The sequence below is a fragment of the Aethalodelphis obliquidens genome, unplaced genomic scaffold (assembly GCF_003676395.1).
Source record: "Aethalodelphis obliquidens isolate GAN/ISIS:26980383/991018 unplaced genomic scaffold, ASM367639v1 scaffold17, whole genome shotgun sequence".
Classification (NCBI taxonomy): Eukaryota; Metazoa; Chordata; class Mammalia; order Artiodactyla; family Delphinidae; genus Aethalodelphis; species Aethalodelphis obliquidens.
The window spans coordinates 13,953,107-13,966,584 of NW_020837961.1; the positions used below are offsets into that span (position 1 = coordinate 13,953,107).

The following is a 13,478-nucleotide window of genomic DNA, read 5'->3' on the forward strand; positions in this document are numbered from 1 at the left end:
GTATTTTGCAATTAGCATCTTTGCATGTTCTCCTCTGGCATGAGTCAGGTTTAGCCTTGTCACACTGGGCTTTTAAGGGGAGCTCTATCTTTGCAGCCCAGGCTACATGTGACAAGATTAAATTGGCACACTTTACTGTATAGCTCTTGTGTTCCTGGCAGTGCTAGCCTGGCTGATGCCTCTGAGAGAAGGCTCAGCTGTCACTCAGTGACCCATTAACACTACTGTTCGATCATGCAGTGTCATTTTTCTCATTCTCATGGAGATAATGCTCCCTGGAGATCTCCAATACCTGCAGGAATGAAAGAGAACAGCAGAGACAGGCTAACTATCAAAGAAGGAGCAAACAACACAGCAAGACCATGAATTCCACAAGCAGAATTTTAAATTGAGTGAAAAGATGAAGCCCATTTATGACGTCTGGGGTGGGAAGGTGGGAGGAGGATGGAGTTTTAATAGATATAATAACTTTTTAACAAGCTATTTTCTTCTTCCTGCCTGAATACTATAAGAGGTATCCATGATAATACTTATAACTAGGTTAGAGAAGGCAGCTGCTTTGAACATGTCATAGGGATTTGAGTGAGAATTTATTTATAAACAGGGATTTTTGTGTTTTATTTGTTTATTTACAAACAGGTGGAGGATATAAAACAAAGCACGTATTAAGGTGTATCGCTTAATAGTCTAAATAGAACAGAATCCCTGTTTATGGATGGCTTATCGGGGTACAAAATCACAAAAACACAAAAGAGGAAAATGGTATGTGATCTTTGTAACGCTAGGCGTTAAGACTTCTTTTGTCCTATGATTAAACCAACTGCTTAAGCAAACTCTGTTGCTCTTCAATCCAAACTGCATGTTGTTTAGTGCGTCACTTCATAAGAAGTTATGCTTTCTAATGTTTACTATATAAGGAAATATTATAAGAACATGCTTCTTGATTTCCCAGACTAAGACTGGTTCTGTTTAGATTGATATAAAAAGAAGAAACAAAGCCATATGAATCTTGATATTTTCTAAGGAAACCTGTTGAAGACGTGATAGGAGTAGACCAACACCCCTCCAAAAAAATTAGTCAGAAAATAGGGATAAAATTGAACAGGATTCAGGATTACAATAAAGAGCAAGGAAAAGTGCCATGTAAAAACTTGTTAGTAGCTACTTTAACCCTGATTCCTTTCTGGACACATAGAACATCCATTCCATCTACGCTTAGATCATTTCAACCCTGATTTCAATTTTCGCACACCAGGCAAAGCTTGTTATTGGGTTTAGACTTTTAATCTCAGGTAGGGATTTGTGTACCGTCACGTGCCCTCCCTCACCACCAATCAGGAGACACAGGTGCTAGAATCCATAGTGTAAATGTGCATATTCTTCCGGTGCACCAACTTTTTAAAAAAAGTGTGTGTTTTTTTAACTTATGTAAACTAAAAATAATTTGCATCTTTATTTTTACTTTAAAATAAACATGGTGTATTGTGGAGTAGGATAAAATATTCATACATATTTTAATGATTTTTAAAAAGACTTTAAAGAAATATTGGTAAGAACATCTTTGGCTTAACCTGTCAGAGCTCTTGTGTGCCTTAAGGATTGTGTTTTCTCCTCTTTTCCATTGAATACAACGTTCAGGAGGCATTACTTTAGCGTATAGCAGGGAAAAGGGACCCAGATTATGATGTTTTAGCAATGATGATGGCGTTAGTTAGGAATAGAGTGTAGTTCAGCCAAGTCTTCCAGGGCAAGAAACAACCTTTATTCTGAATTTTACAGTTGGAAGGCACTGTAAAAATCAGCTGATCCAGGCTGCGGCCCGTGGCCTCGCGCAGCATGACGTGGCCTCTGCCACCAGCGCACTGTCATTGTGGTGCAGCGTGTGTTTTGGGGGTGGAGGGTACACTGGAGACTGGGACTCAGGTGACCCTGGCAGATGGAGACTCACGGCCTCCCTGGCTGCGCTCCATGAGGAAGATGCTGGCTGCTGCTGTCCCTAGCGTGCTGTCTGTTGTCACCCAGAAGCCCGCTAACAGGGTGCTTGTGGCATCCTGTAACTATTCAAATGATGCTACATTTGAGATTAAGAAATGTGATCTTTATCGGTTGGAAGAGGGTGCCCCTGTCACCGCAGTGCTCACCCGGGAGGATGGACTCAAATACTACAGGATGATGCAGAACATTTGTCGAATGGAATTGAAGGCGGATCAGTTGTAAAAACAGAAATTTATTTGTGGTTTCTGTCACTTGTGTGATGGTCAGGAAGCTTGTTGTGTGGGTCTTGAGGCTGGGCTAAATCCCACGGATCATGTTATTGCATCCTGTCAGGCTCACGGCTCATGTGTACTCGTGGACTTTCTGTCCCATCAATTCTAGCAGAGCTGACAGGTCGAAGAGGTGGCTGTGTTGAAGGAGAAGGGGAGGGTCAATGCATATGTATGCCAATAACTTCTATGGAGGCAATGGCACTGTTGGTGCTCAGGGACTGCTGGGAGACAACGAGGTGTGTTAGACTCTACATGGGAATGGTGCCGCTAATCAGGGTCAGATATCTGAAGCTTATAATATGACATCTGTGTGGAATTTACCTTGTATTTTCATCTGTGAGAATAACCGCTATGGAATGGGAATATCTGTTGAGAGAGCTGCAGCCAACACTGATTACTACAAGAGAGGCAGTTTCATCCCTGGCCTAAAGGTAGATGGAATGGAGGTTCTGTGTGTTCGGGAGGCAACTAAGGTTGCAGCTGACTATTGTAGATCTGGAAAGGGGCCCATACTGATGGAGCTGCTGACATACCATTATCATGGACACAGTATGAGTCACCCTGGAATCAGTTATCGTACACGAGAAGAAGTTCAGAATTTAAGAAGTAAGAGCCATCCTATCATGCTTCTCAAAGATAAAATGGTAAACAACAAACTTGCCAGTATTGAAGAATTGAAGGAAATTGATGTTGAAGTGAGGAAAGAAATCGATGCTGCTGCTCAGTTTGCTATAACCGATCCTGAACCACCATTGGAAGAATTAAGCCATCACATCTACAGCACTAATCCACCTTTTGAAATTCGTGATGCAAATCAGTGGATCAGGTTTAAGTCAGTCAGTTAAAAGGAGAATATATTCACGGTCAACTTTAAGAAACTGTGTACTTAATTTTGTTAAGGAGGAATAAAACCCGTAAAACAAAAGTCTTTTAAACTTTTATTAAGAGGAATTGAGATAATTAAGAGATAATGGAAAGGCATAAATGAGATCACAGAAAGATATACATTCAGTTGAGGTATTACATTCAATTGTACATTATTGCATTAAAAAATACTATACAGTTAATCATTTAGTATTGTTAAAAGATAAACTGAGGCACATTAAAATTTTCAAGAGTTGATTTTGAGCATACATCAGTTAGAATCAGGCAGTCCAAACAAAAGGTGGAGTATTCTACCAACAGGAGCTGGGGGAGAGGTTTTTAGAGAGAAGCAGAGCAAGGAAATGATTTGATAGGTGATAGCTTAAGGAGTTGCCTTATTTGGGAAAGCCTAGTTGGCCGTTTGTGATTGGTTGTTCTTAAGTTTCATTTGCTTGGTTTGAGTGCATTGACTCTAGCTTAGTTTTGGTTTGCTTACGTAGGCTCCCAAGACATTAGAGCCACCTCAGTCTGATGGCTTCCTTGTTTAACTACTTAAACAATGTGAATATCTTAAAGATTATTTTAAATTTATACAAGTCTAGAATAGGAAAAACAGGGACTTCCCTGGTGGTCCAGTGGTTCAGACTTCGCCTTCCAATGCAGGGGGTGTGGTTTTGATCCCTGATTAGGAAGCTAAGATCCCACATGCTTCACGGCCAAAAAACCAAAACATAAAGCAGAAACAATATTGTAACAAATTCAATAAAGACTTAAAAGAAAAATGGTCAACATCAAAAAAATCTTAAAAAAAAATAAAATAGGAAAAACAGAGAAAATATTATTTAACTTCCCAAATTATCTTCTGTAATAGTTCTGTTTGATTTAGCTTTATATTATTTTAGTAAATACTCTTATTTAAAGGAAAAAATAGCCCTTTGATTCCTGCTCAACCCTGCTAGAGGTTTAGGTGTAAAGTCACTATTCTGAAGTTAAAAAGTAATTTCAAGCAGTACCAAAGTATCAGGACCCCTACTGCTGTGTCACTTAAAATAGTTTGCTTAAATTAACCAATTGAACACAGCCTACTAAATAGTGTGCATGTGCACACACACATGCGTGAATATTCAGTATTGATGCTGAAGCGACTTAACATTGACCATTTTTCCAATAAAACATGATATATAACAGAGCAGGGGGAGATAGGACAAGGACACTTTTTCATGTTGTGCTTAATTGCAATATTTTTAGTGTATCAATTTAAAGGAAAAATGTAAGCAAAGTTAAAATCTAGAGGAAAACTGCATTTTGCTTTAATCTTCTAGTGAAAGCTACTCTTATTTTATAATCCATTTGTACCGTTATTCCATACTTTAAAGAACTCTTAGTAAATTTCAGACTGAAAAATAAATGAACAGATATGACGACACCAAAGGAGTTAAGCAGAGGAGGTGATATTAATAAAAAATTGAAAATAAAATCTGCCTTGGCCAGAACTGAGCATTCACAGATAACTTTTTGCATGAGAAAATCTAACTTGGATCATACAGGTTTGGTTTTCTCTATAGTCCAATACCATGTCAATTAACAAGTCATGACAGTGAAAACATCTTTACTTGGTTATATTTACCAAATGACCTAAAGTCCTATTGAGCATGATGTTTGGCATACCTTACTCCTCTGAGATAGACTCACTGAAATCAGAAATCAGAATTTGCCTGTGATTTAAGAACCAGTTTGCAGGGGCTTCCCTGGTGGCGCAGTGGTTGAGAGTCCGCCTGCCAATGCAGAGGACGCGGGTTCGTGCCCCAGTCCGGGAGGATCCCACATGCCGCAGAGCGGCTGGGCCTGTGAGCCATAGCCGCTGAGCCTGCGCGTCGGGAGCCTGTGCTCCACAACGGGAGAGGCCACAGCAGGGAGAGGCCCGCGTACAGCAACAACAACAAAAAAGAAATAGTTTGCAGATAACACCAAAAGTTGTTAAAGGTTAAAACCCATCACAAGAAAAAAAAAAATTGTGACTGTGTGTGGTGATGGATGTTTAAGTAGATTTATTGTGGTTATCATTTCATAATACATACACATATTGAATCATTATGTTGTACACCTGACACTAATATCATGTTATATGTGAATTATATCTCAATTTTTTAAAAAAAGTTAAAACCTTTTCTTTACAGCATCTGCTTCTACAAATAAAAGCTTAGATACTTTCTAAGAACTCTAACAGAAAACCAAAATCTTAGAGGCCTGTGAGTCCATAAACATATGAACACATATGTGGACGCTTAATCTCCATACCTTTCCCCAAATAGGTTTAAACAAGTAAGATAACCTCAACATTCTAAATTCAGAAAGCAGAGATAAGCATCAATTTGTTTATAAATCGGTGATATTACTAGTTAATGTGTTTTGCTTATGCAGCTTCAGTTCAGAGGTGGCTTGATTGAATCTCTTTCATCAAAAACAAAGTAATTCATAAGATGGTCAAAATAATCACATTCTTTGAATGACAAACAATTCTTCTACTTTTTATTTATTTTGACATACTTATATTTCCATAAACTTGCAAGTGGAAGATAAGCTGCTCAATTAAAGCTATTTTCTGTAGACAATATACAGAAATCATTTTCAATTTTTGTTTATGGATTTTGTTTATAAATTTTTATTATGGATTCTTTTAATGTCAGTAAAACTTAACATACAAATAACTGATTAGATATGAAACCATCATAAACCAAGAAACACAGACACTTCATTTCAGGAAAAAAGTCCAGTCTTACTATAGCAGAAGAAAAACATTTATCACAATACAAGTTTCAAATTCCATTAAAGCATAGAATTTTGAATATTTTCTATATTAAAAAAATATACAGGCATTTATGTGTACAGGCATTTATGTGTATATTCATGATTGTAATTTAATCATATCACTGGTTGCACACAATTCTGTAAGGATACAAAGAAAAAAAGAAAAGAAACAAAAATCCCTGTTGTTTTCATTTAGGTCAAGGAATAAATTAATAATAGCAATTTATTTACCAAGATGTAAATCAAGTGTAGAAATCCAGCAGTGGGATTCTATTTCCTGTCTAAAGTACTATGCCACTTAGTCTATTTTATCCACATATTAGAAGACATAATAAACCACGATGGTCATAAGAATTAAATAGTTGCAACAATGCTGGAATATCTGAGAGAAGGAAGAGTTCCTAATATCTTAATCTTTATTATACTCTATAAAGGTAAAGGATAGTGTACATATCTGTGGAATGAGATAAGAAAGGAAGGAGGTTAAGTATATAAAGGAAATACTTAGAACCTTAGAATTACACTTATTTTTAAAAATTTACATGTCTGCCAATCTAACATACAAAAAACAGAGCAGATATTAGTGAAATTTAATCTGATAATTTGTGAGAAAGTGCTAGTTTAAAAAAATTGAAATACAAGTCAAATACCATAAAATTCATCCTTTTAAAAGTGTACAATTCAGTGGTTTTTAGTATGTTCACAGAGTTGTGCAGCCATTACCACTATCTGATTCCAAAATATTTTTATCATCCCAAAGAGATAACCCATACCCATCAGTCACTCCTGATTTCTTTTCATCCTCTGGAAAGTACAACTCTGCTTTCTGTCTCTGCCTATTCTGGACATTTCATATAAATCATACAATATGTGCTCTATTGTGTCTGTCTTCTTTCACTTAGCATAATGTTTTCATTTTCTGTAGCATAATTCCTACCATTGAGAAGTAGGATCTGTGTTCCTTCCCCTTGAATCTGGTGGGCTTATGACTGCTCTGACCAATAGAGAGCAGCAGAAATGATGCTGTAGAGTGTCAGGGCCCAAGACGTAAGAAACAGGCAAGTTTTGCTTCATGTCTCTTGGAACATTTTCTCTGGGAGTTGTGATTCTCCAGTTAAGAAGTTCAAATACACTGAGAGTCCCCTGCTAGAGACTGTACGGGCAGGCACTCTGGTTACCAGTCCCAGCTGGCTCAACCTTCAGCCAGACCTGCAAAGACAACAGGTATGTGAGTGAAGGCCATCTTGGACCCTCCAGATAGCCCGTTTGCCAGCTGAAAACCACAACAGTGTCTTGAAGGATCAGTGGGATCACTAGCCAAAATCTGCCCAGATTCTTAATGTACAAACGCACAAGAAAAACAACATGATTGCTTTTAAGAGTCTAATTGTTGAGGTACTTTGTTACACAGCAATAGACTCAGCAGAAATGAAAATTATATTGCTTAGTCCAAGCCAGGTGTGTCAGGAGAACAGGTGACGATTAGTAAACCAAGTCAGAGTCAGAAAGCCCATAGGACGTATCAGTGCAGAGTTTCAAAATTTAGAAGTAGCAAGGGAAAGATACAAGTCCTCAATAGAAAATCTAGGAACAAAATTACAACTGTTCAAAACATGTTTTTCCACCATCAAGGCTGGTTTTCAGGTGAACTAAAGCATAACATTGTGTCTTGAGGATTTTATAGTAAAATACTGTCAACCATTGGTCAAGAAACACACTGCTGTGAACTGCAATTTCACCGACTGAGGCTTGTCTAGAGTCCGGAAGGAAGTTTTCTGTTGATTGGTAAGTTTTAGGCCTTGATGAGTCAAAGCCAGCATTTGAAATGCCAACGCAATGTGGGAGCAAGTCGTTATGAGTTCACAGCTATTCGTGACTAGTCTACCCAGTTAATGAAGAGGAATCCAGGAAGCTAAGGGCTCAGGACTAACAGAACCTGAGAGGCAAAGCTGGAAGGAAGTCGGGAACTGAATCAAACTGGTAAGTATAGACAAGGAGAGAGACATTAGGACTAAACCAGAGGCAAGGAAAATGAGGTGGAAATATGTAACAAATAGGCTTGCATATTGGTGACCTTTGTGTTATCACAGAGCTCAATATCTGTTGGATGAATTGAGTCAGCAGCATCTCATGTAATGACAGGCCCTTTAGAACCTAACGCTTTCTGATCAGCATCACTTGGTCTGAAGGCAGCCCTGTCTTTATGTGACATGGAAATAAAGTCTGGACTTCAGTGGCATTTACATCTGGGTTCAAATCATGGCACTGTCACCTTTGAAAAATGGTACCTTGAGAAAGTGACTTAACTCTCTGTGTGTCCACTTCTTCATCTGTAATAAGGCTGGCCCAAATGACTGTTGTAAAAGTTAAACAAAGAAGTACAATAACATCTAACTTAGCTCCAGGTATACCCAAGGTGACCAATAAATGGACATTTCTGGTCCATAGGAAGAGAGAACTGTTCACTGAGAAAAAAGACAAAAAGTTGAAGAGTCTACCTCATCTGAAAGGAATTTTTAAAATCTTCAGTTTTATATAGATAGCTAAGTGTAAGGATTGCAGTGGTCAGAAGAAAGACCTTCATGTGGAATATATTTTTGCAATGTCAGCCACCCTCTGTTTTCTCATGATCCTCTCACTTTTGACAAGTAGTTATCCTTCAGCCAGCATTAGATATAGAAAACAGTAATGAAGGGCCAGCAGGTTTGGACAGTAAGACCATGTAGGAGTAATGGAACTGCCCAGTTTGCACCCAAACTTTCTTCAGAATTGGGGCCTATTGCTCTATTAACTATAGTAAAGCATGTTGATATTATGCAGACACTATTTTGGTAGAATCACGGGTGGGAAATACAGATTTTGCCATTCTATTATAAATGACTACAGATAATCTAATGCTAGTGATTCCTTAAAAATCAGCTGCACTCTTCCTATTGTAGATCCCTTTTAGGGAATGCTCCCAAATATTAATAAAAACAATGATCTGATCAACCAAAACTCTCCATTCAATCAGTATTATAATTCTTTCTCATTGACTTAATTTGTGTCTATTTGATCCATGAGGCTGATCTGTATAGCAAAGAGCAAAGATGAGAGGTCTCTGTACTGGAATTTGAGAAAGAGAGATGGAAATTTTCCACCGACTTTTATGCACAGAATAGAACACAATCAAATTAGAAAATGGTGAAGAGCAACAAAGAGTTCATACAATACTTTCCTTTTGACAGGCCAATAAATACTCAAACTGAATAATTTACCAAAAGAAAAAGAGCCCACTCAAACCTCACGACCTTTTGAACAATGAGCAAGAGTTCAATTATCCACAAATGTTCTATTAGAAGTCAGCTTTCCAGGCTGCAGTGCTATTTCAGCAGTCATATATTAGAATTATAAAAGAGAGAGAATATTGCCTATGTAGTTTCTGTGTCCTGCTATAGTTTAAGTTACCTTCTTTTTAAAAGCCGACTGCCGCACAAAGTAGGACTTTGACAAAAAAAAAAAAAAGAAAAAAGGAGGAGGAAGCAATTATTTTAATAATGGTTCTAGTGAGTTTGAGCTATTAGATTTCACCGGAACACTTTATTTGCAAATTGCTAGAGTGATACTGTCACTTTAGAAAATATATAATTTGCTTCCATTAGAGACTTAGAGTAACTTTCCAATAGTACCCAGAGAACTTCTCCATCACCATCCATGTGGACTGCAGTGCTGCTGAGTACACAGCTTGTTACTTCCTTGAGGTAATCTGGGTTCCAGGAACTGGAGAGCTTTTTCTTTCACTGGTATCTTGTAAAATCCTACAGCTTTCCTTACACGTAAGGCTGTAGAAATCATGTGGAATATCACAAAATTTGGAACCAAATCATCAGAGTTTACTACCAGTATGAAAGTATCAATACATTATGAACTCAGTCAGTTCTTGTGGAAGTGACATTTTTTGGTGATTTAAATTTATCTTCAAAAATCCTTTGTCAGTCTTCACATTATCTTTTGATATTCTTCTTGATCCTTTATGTATTTTGCTATATCTTTTTGAATTGTTGAGATTTGAACCAAGGGCTCTACAAAAAAAAAAAAAAATCAAAAAATGAATTCTGACAGATCTAAAGATAGTAGAAACACAGTTTCACTATTTTGACACTGAATGATTATTTATTCACTGAATTAGGCTAACTGAGGAAAAAGAACTGAATTCTTATCAGAGCAGAGTTAACTGAACTCTCAAATATACCTGAGGTCAGACCCAACTGAGGTTGACTCTTGTCATTTCTGGCTGTGTCATCTTGAGTGAGTTATGTTCCTTTCTCAGTCATCTTTACTACTCTGTAGAAAAGGGGAGTATCACACTTGCCTTGTAGTGCTGTTGTGAGGATTGGAAATAACATCATAAAATGTTTATTGCTTGACACCTATTAAGTGCTCCAAATGGTACTTATATTTTCCCTTATCTTCCGCTTCTTCTCTTTCCCTCCTGTCCTATGTTGAAAGCTTGATTTTTCTCACAAACCTTTACCAAAAGAAAAAAACATTGTTTGTCTCTTACCTTTCACACATGTCATTTAGATTTTGAATCTGTCATTCCAAAAGTTTAGTCATGATTTTTATTCAGTGATTCCAGGAACTCACTAAGCATTGCTCTTATTGCATTATACAGGTCATCAGTGGAAAATTTAAATGTCACCTGGTCTGTAAATTGAGTTTACTGCATATTTTGTGTAGTCATGTACTGCTAAGAGTGTGGCTTACCTATCCTTATTATCCAGACTATTTATTCACATTGAACTACCCTGTTTTCTAATAACCCTACTGCATTTTATTTTGTCAAATTTTAGTATGAAACATAGCACTTGCCATAAAGATTTTATTAGCATGAAAACTTTCAAATCTCTAAAATGCTATGAACCTTACATATATTAGCTAATTTAGAAAGAAATTCGTCATATGCACAATAAGCTTTACATATGTGTCAATGTTTCCTTAGAGGATAAATTTGCTCTTTTTATTCCTTAATAAGGACTTTATTTTCATGTTCATTGAAAACATTAAGGAGCAGGTGGCAACATTCTGTCAAGTTAAAGGAGCCGCAGTGCAAACAGTCTATTTATTAACATTATTCACAGTTTCTGTCCTAAACAGCTTTAAACTACTTACTATTCACCATAAGGGTATAAAACATGCAATGGAGCTTCACAATCAATGACATGTTGCCCTCTATCCAATGTTGTTCTTTGGCAAAGAGAAAGAGCTGCTTCTCAAACTCAGCATGGCAGTTTTTAATTCACACTTAAATTTCCGCTTGAGGAGGCAAGCCAAAACAAACTAGTCCTCCCTGAGATGCACCCTGGGAATAAGTGCCCTCCCAACTTTAATAATTATCTGAGAAGAGTCTTTCCCCCACTCTCCTTTTCCATCTGAATGGGAGTTGCCTATTAGGACCTGGTTGTTTTCTAGTCCTTTATTTGCATAATTCACAGACGTCAACCTGCTGACTCTATTCTGTCCCATAGAAGTATAGTCTTTGTTTGCTGAGTAAATTATCTCTTTGCAGCTATAATTAGGGAAACACTATATAGAAGTTGTAAGATGAAATGACTATCAGCATTTAGATAGATAGATAGACAGATATTACATTTTTAGTTAATCATATTCTGATTCAAGACTGCTTTCTTTTCTAAATTAACCTATGTGCATGCTTGTAAAACAGTATGTATATTTAGGAAAGCTTTATTTAAACATAGATAGCTTCAGGCTATGTAAATATTTGTTATTGTCACCTCATTCATCTTTAAAAACACACTACTGTAAAAGGAAATATATGATTATTTAGTTACAGAGCTTGGTAATAGAAACAAGAAACTATGATTTTTGTATCCACCCACAGTTGTTTCTCAATGATTACATGGATATTAGGTATAGTTTTTCCTTCCCCATTTGATATTCTATGCAATTCAGCCTAATTCTTCAAATATCAAATGTTTTTAGTATGTTTTTGTATTTTCTTTACCGAAGTTCCTAACAAAGTATTTTTCAGAAGAAACTGATACAAAGAGGCCTTGGTACTACAATTAAAAGAGACACATGTTTGAATCACACAAGGTTTCAAAGATGATCAAATATAGTAAAATGGGAGAAAACGGTTCTTTTTTTTTTAACTTTTTATTTTATATTGGAGTATAGCCGATTAACAATGTTGTGATAGTTTCAGGTGCACAGCAAAGCAACTCAGCCATACATATACATGTATCCTTTCTCCCTCAGGCTCCCCTCCCATCCAGGCTGCCACATAACATTGAGCAGAGTTCCCTGTGCTATACAGTAAATCCTTGTTGGTTATCCTTTTTAAATATGGCAGTATGTACATGTCAATCCCAAACTCCCTAACTATCCCTTCCCTCCACCCTTCCCCCCCGGTAACTATAAGTTCATTCTCTAAGTCTGTGAGTCCATTTCTGTTTTGTAAATACTCATTTGTATGATTTCTTTTTGATTCCACATAAAAGTGATATCACACAATATTTCTCTTTCTCTGTCTGACTTACTTCACTCAGTGTGACAATCTCTAAGTCCACCCATGTTGCTGCAGATGGCATTATTTCGTTATTTTTTTATGGCTGAGTAATATTCCATTGTATACATGTACATCTTCTTTATCCATTCCTCTGTCGATGGACATTTAGGTTGCTTCCATGTTTTGGCTATTGTAAACAGTGCTGCAATGAACATTGGGGTGCATGTATCCTTTCGGACCATGTTTTTCTCTGGATATATGCCAGGAGCGGGATTGCAGGGTCATATGGTAGTATGGAAAAACAAAAGAGCCCGAATAGCCAAAGCAATCTTGAGAAAGAAAAATGGAGCTGGAAGAACTGGGCTCCCTGACTTCAGACTATACTACAAAGCTATAGTCATCAAAACAGTGTGGTATTGGCACAAATATAGAACTATAGATCAATGGAACAGGATAGAAACCCCAGAAATAAACCCATTCATCTATGGTCAATTAATCTATGACAAAGGAAGCAAGACTATACAATGGTGGAAAGACAATGTCTTCAACAAATGGTGCTGGGAAAAGTGGACAGTTACATGTAAAAAAAAAAAAAATGAAATTAGATCATTCTTTAACACCATACACAAAAATAAGATGAAAATAGATTAAAGACCTAAATGTGAGACCAGACACTGTAAGACTCCTAGAGGAATACATAAGCAGAACACTCTTTGACATAAATTGCAGCAATATCTTTTCTGATCTGTATCCCAGAGTAATGGAAATAAAACCAAAAATAAACAAATGGGACCTAATTAAACTCAAAAGCTTTTGCACAGCAAAGGAAACCATAAACAAAACAAAAAGACAACATAGAATGGGAGAAAATATTTGCAAATGATGTGACCAACACGGGATTAGTCTCCAAAATCTACAAACAGCTCATGTGGCTTAATATCATCAAAACAAACAACCCAATCAAAAAATGGGCAGAAGACCTAAATAGACATTTTTCCAAGGAAGACATACAGATGGCCAAGAGGCACACG

At 37.0% G+C, this 13,478-nt stretch overlaps 1 protein-coding gene across 1 annotated transcript; it reads left to right on the forward strand.

The window, feature by feature from the left end:
- The first annotated feature begins 1,968 nt into the window (after positions 1 to 1,968).
- On the forward strand, positions 1,969 to 3,112 carry PDHA2 (pyruvate dehydrogenase E1 subunit alpha 2). The gene is given in 3 exon segments (XM_027117263.1): positions 1,969 to 2,335; positions 2,338 to 2,414; positions 2,417 to 3,112. Coding segments are annotated over 3 exon segments (1,140 nt in total).
- Positions 3,113 to 13,478: the final 10,366 nt, after the last annotated feature.